Source organism: Thermobia domestica, chromosome 11 (assembly GCF_964235325.1).
Source record: "Thermobia domestica chromosome 11, izTheDome1.hap1.1, whole genome shotgun sequence".
NCBI lineage: Eukaryota > Metazoa > Arthropoda > Insecta > Zygentoma > Lepismatidae > Thermobia > Thermobia domestica.
In genome coordinates this window covers 160,278,998-160,290,309 of record NC_137464.1, presented here as the reverse complement: position 1 = coordinate 160,290,309, position 11,312 = coordinate 160,278,998, and the positions used below count along the sequence as shown (strand labels likewise).

At 34.3% G+C, this 11,312-nt stretch overlaps 1 protein-coding gene across 5 annotated transcripts in view; it reads left to right on the top strand.

Moving 5' to 3' along the window:
• The first annotated feature begins 3,988 nt into the window (after nucleotides 1-3,988).
• Nucleotides 3,989-11,312, top strand: part of LOC145664530 (transmembrane channel-like protein 5) — a 107,099-nt gene continuing 99,775 nt past the window's right edge. For 2 of the 5 annotated variants that reach the window (XM_081731277.1, XM_081731275.1), the window contains exons 1-3: nucleotides 3,989-4,363; nucleotides 10,248-10,403; nucleotides 10,972-11,136. In XM_081731277.1, the coding sequence (XP_081587403.1) occupies nucleotides 10,322-10,403; nucleotides 10,972-11,136 (247 nt within the window). In that variant the 5' untranslated portion in view covers nucleotides 3,989-4,363; nucleotides 10,248-10,321. Of the gene's footprint in view, nucleotides 4,364-4,560; nucleotides 4,582-10,247; nucleotides 10,404-10,971; nucleotides 11,137-11,312 lie in introns of those variants that run through there. The other 3 variants (XR_014127460.1, XM_081731278.1, XM_081731276.1) reach the window with 2 other exon arrangements.

The window sequence follows — 11,312 nt, the reverse complement described above, 5'->3', positions numbered from 1 at the left end:
ACGGAGAGCATGCATGAAACATTTCTTAGCAATATAAGTAATAGTCTCAGACGACTGATGACATGCGCTACATTCCTTAGTTATCACAGAATTTGCTCTCGCCAAAACAACATGAACTCCGTAAGTATATGTTTTCACTTTTATTGCATCAATAAATCTGTTGTTGGGAAGTGTTTCTTCGTATAGGAAGTTATCACTGACAGGGTTGTTCTTGAAATATTCTTCTGAAAATCTACAGATTTTTTGAAAATACTGAAACACGTGTTCCTTTATTTTTAATGCCGCGTTCCATCTCTCTAATGCCAGGGATTTGTGAGGTACACTATCCTTGGTTGGTAATTTTGAACCCCCCCCTTTATTTCACTTAGAATAAGTATTTCCAAAAATCCTTTCTTATCCCTCCTCACATAATAGGTACTTTGTAAATAAGTAAAGGGAAATTTCAATGTGATTGAAATTGACTTCTTTCCTCCCCTCTTAGAAATGGAATTTTCAGAAACGCCAAAATACGTATTTCTTTTTTTTTTTTTTTTTAATAGAAATGTATACCGAATTTCAGATCCCGAACTTAAGCAAATCCTCATGTTCGGCATTTTTTTCGTACAACGAAGAGACATATGAGTATTTTTTTAAAAAATAATTGTCCTCCTTTGTCCAAAAGAGGGAACCCTTTGGAGCAGAAGTTTTGAAAACACTGAAACACGGGTTCGTTTATTTTTAATGAATAGTTCATATGCCACGTTCCATCTCTCTAATGCCAGGGATTTGTGTGGTACACTATTCTTGGTTGATAATTTTGAACCCTCCCCTTTATTTCACTTAGAATAAGTATTTCCAAAAATCCTTTCTTATCCCTCACTTACGTCACAAAAGAATCTTACCCTCTAAATTTCACCTTAATATCTATAGTAGAATGGTCTGTGCGATGATGAATAACTATTTCTACTTTTTTATTTAATAATACAGTATATATTATTGGTATAGAAGTTTAGAGATTGTGTATAATTCTAAGGAATATTATAATGCAGTATACAAGGGTGCAAGCCAATTCAATTCTTTTATCCCGTCCATGTAACAATACATGCAAGTGAGATCGTCAGTTCCAGAAAAAACCGGAACATCCATGCTACACCACTCCTACCAGCCTTAGTTCTGTAATCATAACAGTTAGGTTCACCCTGCTACTAGGTTTTAACCATGAAGCCTGGGAAAAGCTCCCTCGTGATACGTAATTAGCATACACGTCTTTGGCGCAGGAGACACGAGTTCGGTTCCAGGTGGGAGCTCATATGGTTCAGATCACACGTTAAGCTGTAGGTCCATATCTCATATAGTCTCTCTGCTGAAATAAATACTAAAACCCAAATCAAGTAACCAACGAAGCCGTGGAAACGAGTTGTGTTTCTTACTTTCCTTCTTCTTTTACACTTTGCAACATGAATAGGTATACTATCGTCATTTGTTACAAATCTGCTGAAAGTTTCGCAGTTGATTTAGAAACATCTAACGAAAACATAACACATTAATAGTTCAACAATGGGACTTTTGTTCATACAGACTTTGACAACAGACACGAGAAACAATGTAAACAGTACTTTTGATTCCTGTATTTTTGGAGAAGTAACCGTACTTTCAATGGGGAAATTTTCTCCTTTTCTCTCTTGCACAGGCCCCCATCCAGGGGGGATCCAGGAGCGCTCCCCTAAATTTTTGCGGTTCCCCTAAAATTTTTACGGTAGGCTTGCAAATGAACTATAATATGGTTGGATCGGCCCCCCCCTTACTTCAGTCGCCCCGCCTACATTTTTGGGCTGGCTACCGACCTGCTCTTGGGTTCATTGATCTTCTAAAACATAACAGTAAAAGATGTTTACAACGGTTTATAAGAAATGAGGATGATTGCACATATTGCCATATATTCAGATGTTCAACATACAGAAGTGAATTGAACGTTAACATTATAGGAATAACATTGGTTCAATGTAGCTAAGTTCCAGGATAGATGGTCAGTAAGTGTCCACATCTTACGGAAAACTGCAGTTGCTATAAAAAATGAGGCCAAATTTGGCATGGCCAAATTAAGACGTTTTTCTACACTTTGGAAAAGAAGTTGAACCGATCACTTGTGTGGTGCCACGGTGGCTTAGTGGTAGAACGTTCACATCTGGTGCAAGAGATCCTTAGTTCGATTCCAGCTCACGCCAAGTGAGCTTTGTGGTGGACAAACACCGTGTGCGTGTGCTTTCTCGGGGATGTTTTGTTTCCTTACACTTTCTTTATTCCATCATTTCATTCATTCTCATTCAAGTTTTTAACTTACAGTTTTTATTTCCTTTCATTTGATCACTTGTTGGATCAAAAGATTTAATATATTTCAATCAAAAATTTTTTTTTGTAGGCCTTATATCTGGAGAACTACATATAGTGTAGCCAAACCCAAACTATCAGTTCACCCAGTATGATGTGTTTATTTCGTAGACTAGTGCCATTCAACCGGGGGTACGCGAAGATGTTTCTGGGGGTACGTAACCCTAAAATAAGTATATTTCCAATATTTATTGAATAATCATAGTTGGAGAAAATTTTGAAATTTCCCATGTTAATTTTTTCAGATGTGCACTTTATCTCCTTGTAAAGATTCTTTTAATTGGCGCACTGATTGTCCTTGTGTTGGGTCTCTATTTGTCCCCCTTTTTAATCAACATAACATGTGTATTAAGTTTAATACGTTCATTTCGATTTAATTTATTTTAAACAGCTTTAGGGGTACACAATTGGATGGCGAACTGTGTCTAGGAGTACGCGAGAAAAGAAGGTTGAATAGCATTGCCGTAGACAATACGAAAACTCGATTTAGGGGCAATTAAAAAATTTTGTGGCCCCTGATCCAATAAACCCAAAAGATCCAAAATATTTAAAAAAAAAAAAAAAATCTTGAAGGCCTTATATCTGGAGAACAACATTTAGTGTAGCCAAACCCAAACTTATTTTATTTTTATAACTGTTTATTCTGAAAACTGTTTATTCCGTTGAAAATACGAAGACTCGATTTAGGAGCCGTTCAAAAATTTTGTGGCTCCTGATACGAAAACAAATTATTCGCCAAGATAGCAATCTTTTGATCCATTTTTAGTCTTACTAAACTTCTTATTTCTTGTTTTCTTGCCACTGTGGATGTTATACAGTACAGAAACCAAATCTTTAATTTAAAAAGGAATTGAGTTGGTGGTACGTACCGAAATGCTTCATCTTTCGCAGACAATTCACGAAGTACAAGAATTGAAGTGGATGTATGAAAATAATTCTTTGCCAATGCGCATCCCCTTTTTAACACAACATTTATTCACATTACTTCTTGTCTCGTATACCAAAAGCCCTTGTGTTCTTTAGAAGATATTAAATATTGTTAAAACACTATAATAGTTAAACGTAAGCAGACAGAATTCGTATGGATAACAATAGCATAACCAAAGGATTTCAAATGAATAGGGGGGTGTCGGGCTTCCTGGTTTTTTCTTAGGTTAAGCTATTTATAACCGTTTAAATTTGTCCATGAATATTAACATTTTAATACGGAAATTTTGCAGCTGTTTAAGCGAGATTATGTCCTGTATTGCTGTTCTACTTTAAAATGTCATTGGTCGTGGAATATGTCATTGGGTGGAGAAGATTTCTGTAATATTCCAAATACGCATTTGAATTATCTCGCAATAGTACGAGAAATTTCAGCATTGTGGGGTAAGGCAAATTGATCTAAGCGTCTGTATCCAACAAATTTAATTTTCTGCTGTTTTCTACATGTCCTCGTTTGATTCTTTTTTTGGTAGCTTAATATCATTTGAGCTACATACATTAGCCTGTTTCAAGAAATGATACAAAAATGCCGACCATGACACCTCATTGCCAGCATGTTTGTTGACGTCATATTTCCCGGTAAGAGAGCGATTCTTTTCCTCGATCACACCCATCCATGCTGCTACACAGTAGAGAGATTGTTTCAGTCTGCGACTGATGTTGTTCAAGGTCGTTGTAGCGGACAAGACAGTCATTAAGTTACGAAACAAATGAAGTGAACGTAGGTTAAAACAAAGTTTGTGCTACGTTATACACTACTTCATTTTCGAGAAGAAGGAACCATATTTTGTATTACACAAAGGTCTACATACAATTTAGTTATTTTTTTCTGTTTCATTTCGCTCTAGTAACTTTTGCACTTGCTTATAGCATACATTGTACTTGCGTATACGTGACAAATGAAGAGCGGAACACGAAGTCAGCTGATGCGTTGAGGGCAGGGTTGATGTCCCGTGCTGTGTGCTGTGAATGTACACAAACAATACATTTAAAAGGATAGGACTGACAGGTGAGTGACTTCCTACTTTGCAGTGAAAGAAATATAAGTTTGAATTAAGTGATAGTTATATACTGTACTTAAACTAAAGTTATGTTAGTGGTCTCTAAAAATAGGGATTTTATTTCGAAGCTATTCATTCATGAGAGGAGTGTTTCGTTTGATCAGCTGTGGTGATTCATGGATCTTGGCTGGAATGCACAACAAAGCCGAACTACTTCTGTTTTCTTGTTTGTAGCATGAATTTACTCATTTACATTTCTGTTCGTATATAAACCTACGCAGTTTTAATCAAGATAGTGCGTTACGAATCTATTATAAAACTCGTGCAAAAAAGTTTTGACAAATATTTGTATATTTAATAAGCTTAAGTTTCGGGCTTTTTTTTTTTTTTTTTTTTTTTTTTTAACAGCTCTCTGCTCAGTCTCGATATTATAAGAGAATGGTTATATCATTAATTTGTTTTCGTATAGTAAAAATTCCCGAAAATGCAATTGGTTTGACCACTTGTTTCATCAATAAAATGACAGAATTCCAATAAGTTTAATCGTTGGCTAATGGTTTAATTGTTACTGTAGAGTAATGGATCAAATCAGTATGATTTCAAAACATTTTCCCCCTGAAGGACTTTGAATAAACAAAGGGGGAGGGCTGAATAGTATTGTGAAAATATTGGTAATCTAAGCTGAGTTCGATGGGAAAAATGTTCCAGGGGGAGGGTTAGTAGCTTCGAGGGAATTTTCTTCCCCGGGCACCCCCTGAAATTATCACTGATTGCAACAAATAGTCGTTCATAGTTGGTTATGTGAGAAATTGAATATATTTGAAATGTAAATGTTTTATTGTAGTCCTTTGTGGTCAAGTAGCTAACGCGCTTGCTTTCTGTGCGCGTGGTCGGGGCTCGATTCCTGGTGAGAATATTAGCCTCGGATGCAAACCTGAGTAGTAGTTTGGATCTCACTTTAAACATTTGACCTCTCATATAGCCTCAATGCTGAAAAAAGGATTTTAAACTCTAACCAATCACTCATTATGTGTTGTATTCAGTCGCTAAAAAATATCATTCTAGTTACAATATAGCTAAATTGAATTACTTCGAATTTGTCGAACTTCTAGTTATTTGATCGGCAAAGGAGAACCGGATTCTATTCCCTGTGGGAGTCCGTGTGGTTCGGATCCCACATTAAGGGTCTTCACTACAGCGAAATTAAGCTACCGCTAATTTTAAGAGTTTTTCTGTAATATCTTCAAAACAAATACAAATATTCGAAAAGCAGAAACGTAGTGAACTAGACAATACGATTTTGCATGTGATACCTTCACCACAATTCACCTATCTGCTTTTGGTATGCCGCTATTAACAGAACCCGGAAAAATACTAAAATTAGCTACTGTTGCAAATCGTAAGAAGATAGATGAGTTGTGATAACCCTTAAGCTGTAGTGAAGACCCTTAAGCTGTAGGCGTACGTTTCATGTAACATGCTGAAATTGACATTGAACTCCAAATCAACCAACCATGCTTTTTTAGGGGAGGGGAGAGGCATGATGTTTTAGTAGTAGAGTGGGAATGCTCACTTTTGGTGTGAGAAGTCCCTGATTCAGTCCCAGGTCACGTGAGTTTATAGACAAACACAATCTGCATGAGTTTCCTCGGTATTCTCCCTTTTCCTCCCACATTCTCATTCGACCAGTTATCTCATAATAGTTCATTTTTATTAATCGTCCCTCTCCTTTAGCCTATAGAACATAACCGTGGGACGTTAAATGAAATGCAATGTAATTTTAGTTTAACGTCCCATGTTTATGCCTTTTACGCTAAAGTAGACAGATGATTAACGAATCAGTGATTGTGAAATTAAATTTTTGTGCTTCCGCACTTGGAATCGAACTCCAGGACCATGTACACCAAAGGCGCTAGCTTGCTAGGAGATCAGTGGGGAAGGCACGTTAAATGAAAGATTAATGTCATTTCAGATCTATTTATTTAAGTTAGCATGATTAGCTGATGTTCATGAACAAGGAACGCGGTAAACACTGTACATCGCGCACTTGAAGGTTAGTGATAATGATAACTCAGAAAATGTGGTGTAACATGTAGTTTCTATACACATCCGCGGTCATTATTTTTATAGAGGAAACTGAACGCCGAACCTCGATGATCGTCCGTCAATGTCATTAAAAAATAAAGTAAAAATATTGTTAGCCAATAATATTTGAAAAAGTAATATTTGTGTAAAATATTTTCCTAGTCGCAATAGGAGTGTGTTCCTTAATTGTCGGTATCAATAGCTCAATGAAAATCTGAAGAAACCGAATACTTATAGTTATATTGAAGATTTAGCAAGTATCGAGTAGGATACAATTTATGTAACATCGTATGAGATGAAAGCTTTTTAGCTTAAACATGAATTTTGTACAGATTTACACTTCTTCTCGTTATTTCAGTACATCACCTAAAATGTCTGACTTAAGTGATAATAAGAACAAAGCATGTTTCTAAATTCTGTCGAATTGTTTTATCTCTAACATGTATAACAACGAATAACACTTCCGTGTACAGATCAGTCGTACGATGTTAGTTAATACCCGCCAGTATGATTTAGCCTCTCGTGTTGGATTTTCAAAATATGGAAGACACGGTTAATTCTCCAGAGCCATTAGTTTCTGATAAAAGAAGTTGTTAAAGCATCTGAAACTGATTAGCAATTACAGTGAATGTACAATGAGCTTTCATAATCCAAAAGTAATCATAATCATCGTTGTGTTTATCTCTTTAAAGCTGAAAAACATCTAGGCATTTGCCGTTAAGTTCAAAAGCTATTAGTTTAAACATTAATAGGGTTTTTTCTAGGAACGAATAATTATAACTACCTAAATATGGATCTCAATGATATACAAAGAGTGATTTCATTAACTTTGAAAATGGTAGCATTGGAACCATTTTTGGAATTGGACCTTTTGACATGAAGTGACCTACAACCTCTTGAACTGAATTTTTTTTTTTTTTTTTTTTTTCATTTAACATAGGATGCCTTACCAGCGTGGAGCCCAAACGACTGGCGCGATTGGAGAAATTCCCCATTTTAGATTAAAAACCACCGATTGGCAACAATTTTCAGTTTTTTTCTTAATCTTTTCTCATAACAGAGTTCGCTTATTGCCCCCCGACTTTCGATACATCCGGCATATTACATTTTAGTGTAATTAAAACTACTGAAGGAAATTTGTTTAGATTATATTGTTACGAGATTTAAAAACTATAAACTGAAAAATACCTGTTTTAATTCGATATGACTGAACACTGAAGTAATGCTTCCGAGATCTTTAGGAGGAATTTTTGGTCTTAACATCTCAGATCTTTTCACATAAATACATGATTCAATACAGTAGTTTTCATTTCCTTTCTTATAATTTTTTCTTTCTTTTTATATAAACGTGTTGTGTTAAGTCATAGAATTAATAAAGAACTTGCTAATTTAAATAGAAAGTAACCTAATTTTGTAAAAAGGTACGTGAAAATGTAAGTGAATTAAAACTTTACCTTGAGATGAATTACGTAATTGTTTATTTAAAAGATCCAAGCTGAAAGACAAACACCCTTGACTTTAGTACGCAAGATTTGTTTACCGAAAGAGTTCAATACACACAAAACTTATCTGTTCTAGTCTTGGTGAATGTACCATTTTTCTAATTCAATAAACTACCAGAAAATGAACGAACTAAATATGATATACAATGTTACAGTATGTTCTTTTATTAATTTTCCGTCCTATTGTGCCTTGTTTACTTTTGGAAACAGTTTGTTTGTTGAAATTTAGTGTCATTTTTCAACACGAGGCTATATGAGACGAGGACCTACAATAATTCAAGGTGAAAACAAACCATTGTAATACGTTCAATAATCCTCATTGGAATTCGAACCTAGGACCACGTTTACCAAAGGGAAGCGCGTGGACCATGGGAGGGATTTTGGAAACCCGGCTTTACTTAGGAGTTGAATACGGAACGTAGTGCATCTAAGTGTACTGACCGTTGCTCAAACTGGAAGCGATATAATGACGAAGTAAGCAGATGTTTTTTGTTCTTCTATCCAAAAATATATCAAAAATTCTATTTCAAGGAGGATTAAATACTTTAAAAATGTGCAGACATACAAAGAACAATTACTATTACATAACAACAACTAACTTGAATAATGTTCCTTTTTATGTATTTTAACCAATATTTCCAATATTCTTCTTCCGGCTGAGGCTTAAGATTGACTCTTATGCTGGTCTTCACATATTTATGTTGTAACAAACAGTGGTGTGAAAAACATATACAAACTCTCTTATATATGCTATGATAGTGCATTAACCCTAAATCTCACATGTTTTATATGATTTTAGTATTTAGTCCTATAATCTTCTGCGTTGCATATGTCTTCCAACATTATGTAAGTTTAAATCCTTGTTTGCACAGTGTCGCCATATATACGTTGCGAATTAATGTACAAATTCAACCCGAATACTGTATATCTTAAAGATTTAAACTTACATAGTGTTGGATGCAATACAGAAGATTATAGGACTAAATAAATAAATAAAAATAAAATAATAATAATAATAATAATAATAATAATAAAATAAAATAAAATAAAATAAAAATATAATATATAAAGAATTTGTATGTATATTTTTCACACCACTGTTTGTTACAATTTAAATATGTGAAGATCAGCATGGAGGGGAGTTTCCTCACCTAGAAATACATAAAAAGGAACATTATTCAGATTAGTTGTTGTTATATTATTATAATGTGTTTTATATGCTCAATAACCAATTACTAGAACATTTAAATTTCGGAAGAAATCTTGATTTTAAGGTATGCTTCCCTCACAGGTCTGATTAGATCTCTCTTTTACGAAACATCTCTCTTTATATATTTCGGTTAAGCATTTAAGTTTTTTTTTTTTTTTCAATCGCCAGGTTTTGAGATACGAATTTTTAAAAAAATTTATTTGTTTATTTTGTTGAGGGATAATACTTCGAAATACTGTGAAATTGTAATGTTATATTTATTTTTGATTTTGAGTTAGTCTGGTAGTTTGTGTAACATGCAGAGCAGTGAATTCATTGGGTGAACCAGATTTCTAGATTATTTGATAATTCGTAAGAACTAACAAAATAGCTTCCACTAGAGCAATATTGTAACGAAATGATGATACGATTAAGCTATTTCAATGCTTGTTTACAATTAAACGAAGGTTGCTCCATATTATTCGTGGAGAAAGAAGTCATTGAATGTCGAAAAATTAAAAAAGGTTGCTTTTTGCAAAACCGGAGCTGCAGAAAGGAAACAATCCAGAAAAAGGAAATCTCAATCTCCATTTTACAAATCGGTTTTGTGTTCTGTAGTTGTTGATTGGTTATATCCGTTTGTCTAGAGTCACGATTTGCATAAGAAATGTTTTCGATTAATTTATTATTTCGTAAACCATGACAACTATTCTTTTCGGAAATCTGGTAGAAGATTTTATCAACGTATTTTGAGCAAATATTAGCCTCATTTACAAGTAGAAGAAAAGTGTAAAAAATCATAGAAAAAATGTACACTAATTACTGTTTTTGGCATCTGTACTCTTTTACCTCTATGTATTGAATTGAAAGGTAAAAGGCTTATATACTCTTGTGTAAATATTTCACATAACTTTAAAGTGAACTTAAATGTGTTAGTGGTTAGCTTCCTCGCTAACCCACATAGCGTGGGGTCGATTTTGCGCACCCAAGAAAGTGATCCATCAACGCCACTAAGTCAGTGTATAACTCATTAGTGTGCTGTAGTAGGTATTATCATTTTATGATTTATTTCCTTCATGGAGTACTCTTTAGATAATATTAATATTTTTCTTTTAGGTTCTCTGATCCTGCCAAAAATGCGCTATGAAGATTACTGCTTGTAAAGAAATATAAAGAATAATATTTTCAACATGGCAGGAAGGAAACCCATGTTTGTAACCCCTGCTGATGAGTCGGACGATGAGAGTGGACAGATTTTTTATCTAGAGCAACGTAAGTATCGCAGATGTGATTGATTACATTACGTAAGTTAATACAGAATGTAACAGGATCATATTATAGTTTTGTGTTTTTATATTCGAAAAAAAAATCAGTAAAAAACATCATCAATGAGCTTCAACACCATGTCAAATTTTGTGAATGCTGTTCCAAAAATCTAGAGGTTTTGGAACAAAAATCGTGAACCTTAACAAGCTTCGTTGAAAATGTTACCCTGTCAACAGTAAACTAAATGGATTTGCATGTTCGACGAAGGTGGGTATAATTCATTTTTAGTGTCTTTCCACAAATAGAAATGTAAATTACTTATAAGAGGAAACTTTAAAAAAATATAGAAGAGGAAATTATAAAAATATAGAAAATTGTAGTCTGATCAGTAGTAGATTGTATCCTGAAGAAGGCTACAATAAAAAAGGTGATTGAAATATTGATCAAGTCAAATAATTACGCAAAATCCTGATAACATATTTTGTTATTCACACAGGAAAATTTGTGTAAAATCAAAATATATTGTATAAGAAGCTTCGTTGGTTCAGTTCAATAATAATTCGTTCTTCCTTAGGACAAGGACCTGTACAACATCAATTCTCACAGGAATCAGACATGGATGCTGGTGGAACTTGGCAGAGTGACAGCCCTCGTTTGACACATCGTAGATCACACACTATGCAGGAGTACAGTGGTGTAGCCAGACAGATGATTAGCATGCTTCCTTCTAGAGTATTAAGTAAGTTTCTCTCTCTCTCTAAAGTATTTATATAGTGCGGAATTTCGTAGAGAAATCAGTTTTAAACCATCTGGAATGGTCATGGGAATATACTTTACTGTTGAAGCTGCTAGCAGATTGATTAGTTTTCTGTGTTACTTACTCTTTGAATGATTTTGAGATTAACGTCCTTTTCA